The 13,302-nt window shown below is 47.5% G+C and overlaps 1 protein-coding gene across 2 annotated transcripts in view; it reads right to left on the bottom strand.

Moving 5' to 3' along the window:
• Nucleotides 1–877: 877 nt before the first annotated feature.
• The window catches only part of LOC148812646 (RING finger protein 112-like), a 37,841-nt gene continuing 25,416 nt past the window's right edge, over nt 878–13,302 (bottom strand). For both annotated transcript variants that reach the window (XM_088908603.1, XM_088908604.1), the window contains 2 exons: nt 9,052–9,114; nt 878–2,917 (listed from right to left, as the gene is read on the bottom strand). In XM_088908603.1, the coding sequence (XP_088764729.1) occupies nt 2,513–2,917; nt 9,052–9,114 (468 nt within the window). In that variant the 3' untranslated portion in view covers nt 878–2,512. The remainder of the gene's footprint in view (nt 2,918–9,051; nt 9,115–13,302) is intronic.

Below are 13,302 nucleotides of genomic sequence, written 5' to 3'. Positions count from 1 at the left end.
TACCCTGATCTCACTGGGCTGTCCTGTGTTTTTACCCTGATCTCACTGGGCTGTACTGCGCTGTCCTGTGTTTTTACCCCGATCTCACTGGACTGTACTGCGCTGTACTGTGTTTTTACCCTGATCTCACTGCGCTGTCCTGCGTTCTTACCCTGATCTCACTGGGCTGTCCTGTGTTTTTACCCCGATCTCACTGGACTGTACTGCGCTGTCCTGAGTTTTTACCCTGATCTCACTGGGCTGTCCTGTGTTTGGACAGCCCAGTGAGTCAGGACAAGAGGCTCTACTGTACACATAGGGGGGCAGGAGGGGGGAACAATCTACCATGACGACCGACAGGCATTTTGTAATAAACTAGTAGTTTAACACCAGCTCTCCAGACAGAAACTGCACAACACATGAATGATATATATTTTTAACAGCAAATTCAACACATGACAGCACAGACTGTATATATATATAAAAACCCACAAAACACCCGAGCGTTCCTGCAGTGCGTCTCGTGACTGGACACACCAGCAGCGGGCAGGTGAACCTCTGAAACTCACCCCGGGCGTCAGGTCAGAGAGGCAGCCAATCCAGCGATAACTTATCGGTTCTGGGAACAGCTCAATCGCAGAGGAAGATAACAGCGCTTGAGAAACTCATAACGAAACCGCGTGCTCATGGGAGCGAAGTCTGACAGGGCTGGGCGGACGAAACTCCTGTTCCTCAGCAGTATCACTCCTCTCGTGCGAGAAGCGTACGAACACCGCAGGTGTGTCCTGGGGTGACACCGCAGGTGCAGAACAAGTCACCCAAGAACGTCCATCATAAAGAGCCTCTCTCTCTCGGAGCCGCAGTAGTGAAACACAGCAGTCGAAATTAAAAATGGGTTTTATTTTTATTCCATCAATCTCGTTTCCCTGGCCTGAGAAAACCATTCCATTCGTCATAAAAACAAACAAACATCATTTGTTCAAAACCACTTTCAAGTCGTTATCCCAGGCAGGAACTGAGGAAGACGTACAAAACCCTGCAGGTTCGGACCGGACGTGCGGGAGGTTCTGTTTCATTCGAGACGCAGACGAGCCCGGACTCCGTTAACGAGCTCCAGTCCGTGCTGTAATTATCACAGCTGCTGCTGGTCTCTCACCCCTGACAGGCAGAAGGCAGCTTTCTTCGTCTGGACTGATTAAGACTCAATTGACAGCAGATCTGAGGAGAGGAGTAATCTGGACTAATTAAGACTCAATTGACAGCAGATCTGAGGAGAGGAGTAATCTGGACTAATTAAGACTCAATTAACAGCAGATCTGAGGAGAGGAGTAATCTGGACTAATTAAGACTCAATTAACTGCAGATCTGAGGAGAGGAGTAATCTGGACTAATTAAGACTCAATTGACAGCAGATCTGAGGAGAGGAGTAATCTGGACTAATTAAGACTCAATTGACATCAGATCTGAGGAGAGGAGTAATCTGGACTAATTAAGACTCAATTAACTGCAGATCTGAGGAGAGGAGTAATCTGGACTAATTAAGACTCAATTGACAGCAGATCTGAGGAGAGGAGTAATCTGGACTAATTAAGACTCAATTGACAGCAGATCTGAGGAGAGGAGTAATCTGGACTAATTAAGACTCAATTGACAGCAGATCTGAGGAGAGGAGTAATCTGGACTAATTAAGACTCAATTAACTGCAGATCTGAGGAGAGGAGTAATCTGGACTAATTAAGACTCAATTGACAGCAGATCTGAGGAGAGGAGTAATCTGGACTAATTAAGACTCAATTGACAGCAGATCTGAGGAGAGGAGTAATCTGGACTAATTAAGACTCAATTAACTGCAGATCTGAGGAGAGGAGTAATCTGGACTAATTAAGACTCAATTGACAGCAGATCTGAGGAGAGGAGTAATCTGGACTAATTAAGACTCAATTGACAGCAGATCTGAGGAGAGGAGTAATCTGGACTAATTAAGACTCAATTGACAGCAGATCTGAGGAGAGGAGTAATCTGGACTAATTAAGACTCAATTGACAGCAGATCTGAGGAGAGGAGTAATCTGGACTAATTAAGACTCAATTAACTGCAGATCTGAGGAGAGGAGTAATCTGGACTAATTAAGACTCAATTGACAGCAGATCTGAGGAGAGGAGTAATCTGGACTAATTAAGACTCAATTGACAGCAGATCTGAGGAGAGGAGTAATCTGGATTAATTAAGACTCAATTGACAGCAGATCTGAGGAGAGGAGTAATCTGGACTAATTAAGACTCAATTAACTGCAGATCTGAGGAGAGGAGTAATCTGGACTAATTAAGACTCAATTGACAGCAGATCTAAGGGGAGGAGTAATCTGGACTAATTAAGACTCAATTGACAGCAGATCTGAGGAGAGGAGTAATCTGGACTAATCTGGGGGACAGAGTTTCGAGGGGCCGCAGGGCGGGGTGCGAATCTGGCCGGCAGGGGGGCCACTAGAGGGGGCTCCGGTGTTTCCTTGCTGCAGCGCCCCGGTGTTGAGGGCTCAGTGCTCCCCGGGCTCAGGGTTCGAGGGCTTCCCGCCGAACCTCCTGTAGATCGCCGTGGCGGCAGCAGTCGCCATGCTGCCCACCCCCAAGCCGGCCGTGGCGCCGATGGTGGTTCCCGCGGCGACGACCCCTGCCTCCGCGGCCATGGCGGCCCCGGCGACCACGCCCCCGGCCACGCCCCCGGCCACGCCCAGCAGGGGCACGGCCACCAGCCCGCCCACCGTCAGCCCGAACTTGATCCGGTGGATCTGCAGGAACTCGGCGCGCGCGGCGCCCACAGACTCCCGCAGCGCCTCCATATCCTGCGGGAGGGCCCCGCACTGCGCCCCCTTCAGCACCTCGTCCTCCTTCTGCCTCACCCTCTCCTCCATCTTCGCTGGGGAAACCATCACGGTCATGCCCTGGGGACAGGGGGCGCAAGGTCACCCCGGGGCGCCCCAGAGACCAGCAGTCACGAGACCCAGGACACCCCAGAAACAAGACACAGGACACCCCAGAAACAAGCAGGAGTGACACACAGGACACCCCAGAAACAAGACACAGGACACCCCAGAAACAAGCAGGAGTGAAACACAGGACACCCCAGAAACAAGACACAGGAGACCCCAGAAACAAGCAGGAGTGAAACACAGGACACCCAAGAAACAAGAAACAGGACACCCCAGAAACAAGCAGGAGTGAAACACAGCACACCCCAGAAACAAGACACAGGACACCCCAGAAACAAGACACAGGAGACCCCAGAAACAACAGGAGTGAAACACAGGACACCCCAGAAACAGGACCCAGGACACCCCAGAAACAAGCAGGAGTGAAGCACAGGACACCCCAGAAACAAGACCCAGGACACCCCAGAAACAAGCAGGAGTGAAACACAGGACACCCAAGAAACAAGAAACAGGACACCCCAGAAACAAGCAGGAGTGAAACACAGGACACCCAAGAAACAAGAAACAGGACACCCCAGAAACAAGCAGGAGTGAAACACAGGACACCCCAGAAACAGGACCCAGGATACCCGAGAAACAAGCAGGAGTGAAGCACAGGACACCCCAGAAACAAGCAGGAGTGAAACACAGGACACCCCAGAAACAAGCAGGAGTGAAACACAGGACACCACAGAAACAAGACCCAGGACACCCCAGAAACAAGCAGGAGTGAAACACAGGACACCCCAGAAACAAGACACAGGACACCCCAGAAACAACAGGAGTGAAAGACAGGACACCCCAGAAACAAGACACAGGACACCCCAGAAACAAGCAGGAGTGAAACACAGGACACCCCAGAAACAAGACACAGGACACCCCAGAAACAAGCAGGAGTGAAACACAGGACACCCAAGAAACAAGACCCAGGACACCCCAGAAACAAGCAGGAGTGAAACACAGGACACCCCAGAAACAAGACACAGGACACCCCAGAAACAACAGGAGTGAAAGACAGGACACCCCAGAAACAAGACACAGGACACCCCAGAAACAAGCAGGAGTGAAACACAGGATACCCCAGAAACAAGCAGGAGTGAAACACAGGACACCACAGAAACAAGACCCAGGACACCCCAGAAACAAGCAGGAGTGAAACACAGGACACCCCAGAAACAAGACACAGGACACCCCAGAAACAAGCAGGAGTGAAACACAGGACACCCCAGAAACAGGACCCAGAACACCCCAGAAACAAGCAGGAGTGAAGCAAAGGACACCCCAGAAACAAGAAACAGGACACCCCAGAAACAAGCAGGAGTGAAACACAGGACACCCAAGAAACAAGAAACAGGACACCCCAGAAACAAGCAGGAGTGAAACACAGGACACCCCAGAAACAGGACCCAGGATACCCGAGAAACAAGCAGGAGTGAAGCACAGGACACCCCAGAAACAAGCAGGAGTGAAACACAGGACACCACAGAAACAAGACCCAGGACACCCCAGAAACAAGCAGGAGTGAAACACAGGACACCCCAGAAACAAGACACAGGACACCCCAGAAACAACAGGAGTGAAAGACAGGACACCCCAGAAACAAGACACAGGACACCCCAGAAACAAGCAGGAGTGAAACACAGGACACCCCAGAAACAAGACACAGGACACCCCAGAAACAAGCAGGAGTGAAACACAGGACACCCAAGAAACAAGACCCAGGACACCCCAGAAACAAGCAGGAGTGAAACACAGGACACCCCAGAAACAAGACACAGGACACCCCAGAAACAACAGGAGTGAAAGACAGGACACCCCAGAAACAAGACACAGGACACCCCAGAAACAAGCAGGAGTGAAACACAGGATACCCCAGAAACAAGCAGGAGTGAAACACAGGACACCACAGAAACAAGACCCAGGACACCCCAGAAACAAGCAGGAGTGAAACACAGGACACCCCAGAAACAAGACACAGGACACCCCAGAAACAAGCAGGAGTGAAACACAGGACACCCCAGAAACAAGACACAGGACACCCCAGAAACAAGCAGGAGTGAAGCACAGGACACCCCAGAAACAAGCAGGAGTGAAACACAGGACACCCCAGAAACAAGAAACAGGACACCCCAGAAACAAGCAGGAGTGAAAGACAGGACACCCCAGAAACAAGACACAGGACACCCCAGAAACAACAGGAGTGAAAGACAGGACACCCCAGAAACAAGACACAGGACACCCCAGAAACAAGCAGGAGTGAAACACAGGATACCCCAGAAACAAGCAGGAGTGAAACACAGGACACCACAGAAACAAGACCCAGGACACCCCAGAAACAAGCAGGAGTGAAACACAGGACACCCCAGAAACAAGACACAGGACACCCCAGAAACAAGCAGGAGTGAAACACAGGACACCCAAGAAACAAGACCCAGGACACCCCAGAAACAAGCAGGAGTGAAACACAGGACACCCCAGAAACAAGACACAGGACACCCCAGAAACAACAGGAGTGAAAGACAGGACACCCCAGAAACAAGACACAGGACACCCCAGAAACAAGCAGGAGTGAAACACAGGACACCACAGAAACAAGACCCAGGACACCCCAGAAACAAGCAGGAGTGAAACACAGGACACCCCAGAAACAAGACACAGGACACCCCAGAAACAAGCAGGAGTGAAACACAGGACACCCCAGAAACAGGACCCAGAACACTCCAGAAACAAGCAGGAGTGAAGCAAAGGACACCCCAGAAACAAGCAGGAGTGAAACACAGGACACCCAAGAAACAAGAAACAGGACACCCCAGAAACAAGCAGGAGTGAAACACAGGACACCCCAGAAACAAGACACAGGACACCCCAGAAACAAGCAGGAGTGAAGCACAGGACACCCCAGAAACAAGCAGGAGTGAAACACAGGACACCCCAGAAACAAGAAACAGGACACCCCAGAAACAAGCAGGAGTGAAAGACAGGACACCCCAGAAACAAGACACAGGACACCCCAGAAACAACAGGAGTGAAAGACAGGACACCCCAGAAACAAGACACAGGACACCCCAGAAACAAGCAGGAGTGAAACACAGGATACCCCAGAAACAAGCAGGAGTGAAACACAGGACACCCCAGAAACAAGACACAGGACACCCCAGAAACAAGCAGGAGTGAAGCACAGGACACCCCAGAAACAAGCAGGAGTGAAACACAGGACACCCCAGAAACAAGAAACAGGACACCCCAGAAACAAGCAGGAGTGAAAGACAGGACACCCCAGAAACAAGACCCAGGACACCCCAGAAACAAGCAGGAGTGAAACACAGGACACCCCAGAAACAAGACACAGGACACCCCAGAAACAAGCAGGAGTGAAACACAGGACACCCAAGAAACAAGAAACAGGACACCCCAGAAACAAGCAGGAGTGAAACATAGGACACCACAGAAACAAGACACAGGACACCCCAGAAACAAGACACAGGACACCCCAGAAACAAGCAGGAGTGACACACAGGACACCCCAGAAACAAGACACAGGACACCCCAGAAACAAGCAGGAGTGAAACACAGGACACCCAAGAAACAAGAAACAGGACACCCCAGAAACAAGCAGGAGTGAAACACAGGACACCCCAGAAACATGACACAGGACACCCCAGAAACAACAGGAGTGAAAGACAGGACACCCCAGAAACAAGACACAGGACACCCCAGAAACAAGCAGGAGTGAAACACAGGACACCCAAGAAACAAGAAACAGGACACCCCAGAAACAAGCAGGAGTGAAACACAGGACACCACAGAAACAAGACCCAGGACACCCCAGAAACAAGCAGGAGTGAAACACAGGACACCCCAGAAACAAGCAGGAGTGACACAGGACACCCCAGAAACAAGCAGGAGTGAAAGACAGAACACCCCAAAAACAAGACACAGGACACCGGACACCCCAGAAACAAGACACAGGACACCCCAGAAACAAGCAGGAGTGAAAGACAGAACACCCCAGAAACAAGACACAGGACACCCCAGAAACAAGACACAGGACACCCCAGAAACAAGCAGGAGTGAAGCACAGGACACCCCAGAAACAAGCAGGAGTGAAGCACAGGACACCCCAGAAACAAGCAGGAGTGAAACACAGGACACCCCAGAAACAAGAAACAGGACACCCCAGAAACAAGCAGGAGTGAAAGACAGGACACCCCAGAAACAAGACACAGGACACCCCAGAAACAACAGGAGTGAAAGACAGGACACCCCAGAAACAAGACACAGGACACCCCAGAAACAAGCAGGAGTGAAACACAGGATACCCCAGAAACAAGACACAGGACACCCCAGAAACAACAGGAGTGAAAGACAGGACACCCCAGAAACAAGACACAGGACACCCCAGAAACAAGCAGGAGTGAAACACAGGATACCCCAGAAACAAGCAGGAGTGAAACACAGGACACCACAGAAACAAGACCCAGGACACCCCAGAAACAAGCAGGAGTGAAACACAGGACACCCCAGAAACAAGACACAGGACACCCCAGAAACAAGCAGGAGTGAAACACAGGACACCCAAGAAACAAGAAACAGGACACCCCAGAAACAAGCAGGAGTGAAACATAGGACACCACAGAAACAAGACCCAGGACACCCCAGAAACAAGCAGGAGTGAAGCACAGGACACCCCAGAAACAAGAAACAGGACACCCCAGAAACAAGCAGGAGTGAAACACAGGACACCCAAGAAACAAGAAACAGGACACCCCAGAAACAAGCAGGAGTGAAACACAGGACACCCCAGAAACAAGACACAGGACACCCCAGAAACAAGCAGGAGTGAAACACAGGACACCCAAAAAAACAAGAAACAGGACACCCCAGAAACAAGCAGGAGTGAAGCACAGGACACCCAAAAAAACAAGAAACAGGACACCCCAGAAACAAGCAGGAGTGAAGCACAGGACACCCCAGAAACAAGCAGGAGTGAAACACAGGACACCCCAGAAACAAGCAGGAGTGAAAGACAGGACACCCCAGAAACAAGACACAGGACACCCCAGAAACAACAGGAGTGAAAGACAGGACACCCCAGAAACAAGACACAGGACACCCCAGAAACAAGCAGGAGTGAAACACAGGACACCACAGAAACAAGACCCAGGACACCCCAGAAACAAGCAGGAGTGAAACACAGGACACCACAGAAACAAGACACAGGACACCCCAGAAACAAGCAGGAGTGAAACACAGGACACCCAAGAAACAAGAAACAGGACACCCCAGAAACAAGCAGGAGTGAAACATAGGACACCACAGAAACAAGACCCAGGACACCCCAGAAACAAGCAGGAGTGAAGCACAGGACACCCCAGAAACAAGAAACAGGACACCCCAGAAACAAGCAGGAGTGAAACACAGGACACCCAAGAAACAAGAAACAGGACACCCCAGAAACAAGCAGGAGTGAAACACAGGACACCCCAGAAACATGACACAGGACACCCCAGAAACAACAGGAGTGAAAGACAGGACACCCCAGAAACAAGACACAGGACACCCCAGAAACAAGCAGGAGTGAAACACAGGACACCCATGAAACAAGAAACAGGACACCCCAGAAACAAGCAGGAGTGAAACACAGGACACCACAGAAACAAGACCCAGGACACCCCAGAAACAAGCAGGAGTGAAACACAGGACACCCCAGAAACAAGCAGGAGTGACACAGGACACCCCAGAAACAAGCAGGAGTGAAAGACAGAACACCCCAAAAACAAGACACAGGACACCCCAGAAACAAGACACAGGACACCCCAGAAACAAGCAGGAGTGAAACACAGGACACCCCAGAAACAAGACCCAGGACACCCCAGAAACAACAGGAGTGAAAGACAGGACACCCCAGAAACAAGACACAGGACACCCCAGAAACAACAGGAGTGAAACACAGGACACCCCAGAAACAAGACACAGGACACCCCAGAAACAACAAGAGTGAAACACAGGACACTCCAGAACACACACTCATACAAACACTCTCACACAAGCACACACATACTGTCAAACGCACTGTCTCAGACACACACACACTCAGTCTCTCTCACCTGCTCCTGCAGAAAGTTGGTGAACTCCTGCTCTGCTTTCTGGAGTTTGAGGGCAGCAATGAGCTGGGCAAGAGAGAGAGAGGTCACAGACAGGACACTGCTACAGTACTGACACTGATACTGTAACTGTACTGTACCGATATCCACACTGACACTGCTACTGTACTGACACTGATACTGTAACTGTACTGTACTGGTATCCACACTGATACTGCTACTGTACTGACACTGATACTGTAACTGTACTGTACTGATATCTACACTGATACTGCTAGAGTACTGACACTGATACTGTAACTATACTGTACCGGTATCCACACTGATACTGCTACTGTACTGACACTGATACTGTAACTGTACTGTACCGATATCCACACTGACACTGCTACTGTACTGACACTGATACTGTAACTGTACTGTACTGGTATCCACACTGATACTGCTACTGTACTGACACTGATACTGTAACTGTACTGTACTGATATCTACACTGATACTGCTACTGTACTGACACTGATACTGTAACTGTACTGTACTGGTATCCACACTGATACTGCTACTGTACTGACACTGATACTGTAACTGTACTGTACCGGTATCCACACTGCTACAGTACTGACACTGATACTGTAACTATACTGTACTGATATCTACACTGATACTGCTACTGTACTGACACTGATACTGTAACTGTACTGTACCGATATCTACACTGATACTGGTACAGTACTGACACTGATACTGTAACTGTACTGTACTGGTATCTACACTGATACTGCTACTGTACTGACACTGATACTGTAACTGTACTGTACCGGTATCCACACTGCTACAGTACTGACACTGATACTGTAACTATACTGTACTGATATCTACACTGATACTGCTACTGTACTGACACTGATACTGTAACTGTACTGTACTGATATCTACACTGATACTGCTACTGTACTGACACTGATACTGTAACTGTACTGTACTGGTATCCACACTGATACTGCTACTGTACTGACACTGATACTGTAACTGTACTGTACTGGTATCTACACTGATACTGCTACTGTACTGACACTGATACTGTAACTGTACTGTACTGATATCTACACTGATACTGCTACTGTACTGACACTGATACTGTAACTGTACTGTACTGGTATCCACACTGATACTGCTACAGTACTGACACTGATACTGTAACTGTACTGTACTGATATCCACACTGCTACAGTACTGACACTGATACTGTAACTATACTGTACTGATATCCACACTGATACTGCTACTGTACTGACACTGATACTGTAACTGTACTGTACCGATATCTACACTGATACTGGTACAGTACTGACACTGATACTGTAACTATACTGTACTGATATCCACACTGATACTGCTACTGTACTGACACTGATACTGTAACTATACTGTACTGGTATCCACACTGATACTGCTACTGTACTGACACTGATACTGTAACTATACTGTACTGGTATCCACACTGATACTGGTACAGTACTGACACTGATACTGTAACTGTACTGTACCGGTATCCACACTGATACTGCTACAGTACTGACACTGATAATGTAACTGTACTGTACTGGTATCTACACTGATACTGCTACTGTACTGACACTGATACTGTAACTGTACTGTACTGATATCTACACTGATACTGGTACAGTACTGACACTGATACTGTAACTATACTGTACTGGTATCCACACTGACACTGCTACAGTACTGACACTGATACTGTAACTATACTGTACTGATATCCACACTGATACTGCTACTGTACTGACACTGATACTGTAACTGTACTGTACTGATATCTACACTGATACTGGTACAGTACTGACACTGATACTGTAACTATACTGTACTGGTATCCACACTGACACTGCTACAGTACTGACACTGATACTGTAACTGTACTGTACTGGTATCTACACTGATACTGCTACTGTACTGACACTGATACTGTAACTATACTGTACTGATATCCACACTGCTACAGTACTGACACTGATACTGTAACTGTACTGTACTGATATCTACACTGACACTGCTACTGTACTGACACTGATACTGTAACTGTACTGTACTGATATCTACACTGATACTGCTACTGTACTGACACTGATACTGTAACTATACTGTACTGGTATCTACACTGATACTGCTACTGTACTGACACTGATACTGTAACTGTACTGTACTGATATCTACACTGATACTGGTACAGTACTGACACTGATACTGTAACTATACTGTACTGGTATCTACACTGATACTGTTTCTGTACTGACACCGATACTGTAACTATACTGTACTGGTATCCACACTGATACTGTTTCTGTACTGACACCGATACTGTAACTATACTGTACTGATATCTACATTGATACTGATAGAGTACTGACACTGATACTGTAACTATACTGTACTGGTATCCACACTGATACTGATTCTGTACTGACACCGATACTGTAACTGTACTGTACCGGTATCCACACTGATACTGCTACTGTACTGACACTGATACTGTAACTGTACTGTACTGATATCCACACTGCTACAGTACTGACACTGATACTGTAACTATACTGTACTGATATCTACACTGATACTGCTACTGTACTGACACTGATACTGTAACTGTACTGTACTGATATCCGCACTGATACTGCTACTGTACTGACACTGATACTGTAACTATACTGTACCGATATCTACACTGATACTGCTACTGTACTGACACTGATACTGTAACTGTACTGTACTGATATCCACACTGCTACAGTACTGACACTGATACTGTAACTATACTGTACCGATATCTACACTGATACTGCTACTGTACTGACACTGATACTGTAACTGTACTGTACTGATATCCACACTGCTACAGTACTGACACTGATACTGTAACTATACTGTACCGATATCTACACTGATACTGCTACTGTACTGACACTGATACTGTAACTGTACTGTACTGATATCCACACTGCTACAGTACTGACACTGATACTGTAACTATACTGTACTGATATCCACACTGCTACAGTACTGACACTGATACTGTAACTATACTGTACTGATATCTACACTGATACTGCTACTGTACTGACACTGATACTGTAACTATACTGTACTGGTATCCACACTGATACTGCTACAGTACTGACACTGATACTGTAACTGTACTGTACTGGTATCCACACTGCTACAGTACTGACACCGATACTGTAACTATACTGTACTGATATCCACACTGCTACAGTACTGACACTGATACTGTAACTATACTGTACTGATATCTACACTGATACTGCTACTGTACTGACACTGATACTGTAACTATACTGTACTGGTATCCACACTGATACTGCTACAGTACTGACACTGATACTGTAACTGTACTGTACTGATATCCACACTGCTACAGTACTGACACTGATACTGTAACTATACTGTACTGATATCCACACTGCTACAGTACTGACACTGATACTGTAACTATACTGTACTGATATCTACACTGATACTGCTACTGTACTGACACTGATACTGTAACTGTACTGTACTGATATCCACACTGCTACTGTACCGACACTGATACTGTAACTATACTGTACTGGTATCTACACTGATACTGCTACTGTACTGACACTGATACTGTAACTATACTGTACTGATATCCACACTGATACTGCTACTGTACTGACACTGATACTGTAACTGTACTGTACTGGTATCCACACTGATACTGCTACTGTACTGACACTGATACTGTAACTGTACTGTACCGGTATCCACACTGCTACAGTACTGACACTGATACTGTAACTATACTGTACTGATATCTACACTGATACTGCTACTGTACTGACACTGATACTGTAACTGTACTGTACCGATATCTACACTGATACTGGTACAGTACTGACACTGATACTGTAACTGTACTGTACTGGTATCTACACTGATACTGCTACTGTACTGACACTGATACTGTAACTGTACTGTACCGGTATCCACACTGCTACAGTACTGACACTGATACTGTAACTATACTGTACTGATATCTACACTGATACTGCTACTGTACTGACACTGATACTGTAACTGTACTGTACTGATATCTACACTGATACTGCTACTGTACTGACACTGATACTGTAACTGTACTGTACTGGTATCCACACTGATACTGCTACTGTACTGACACTGATACTGTAACTG

This window comes from Atractosteus spatula (genome assembly GCF_055471065.1).
Source record: "Atractosteus spatula isolate fAtrSpa1 chromosome 10 unlocalized genomic scaffold, fAtrSpa1.hap1 SUPER_10_unloc_2, whole genome shotgun sequence".
In the NCBI taxonomy this organism is placed as follows: Eukaryota; Metazoa; Chordata; class Actinopteri; order Semionotiformes; family Lepisosteidae; genus Atractosteus; species Atractosteus spatula.
This window is presented reverse-complemented; position numbering and strand designations above follow the sequence as displayed.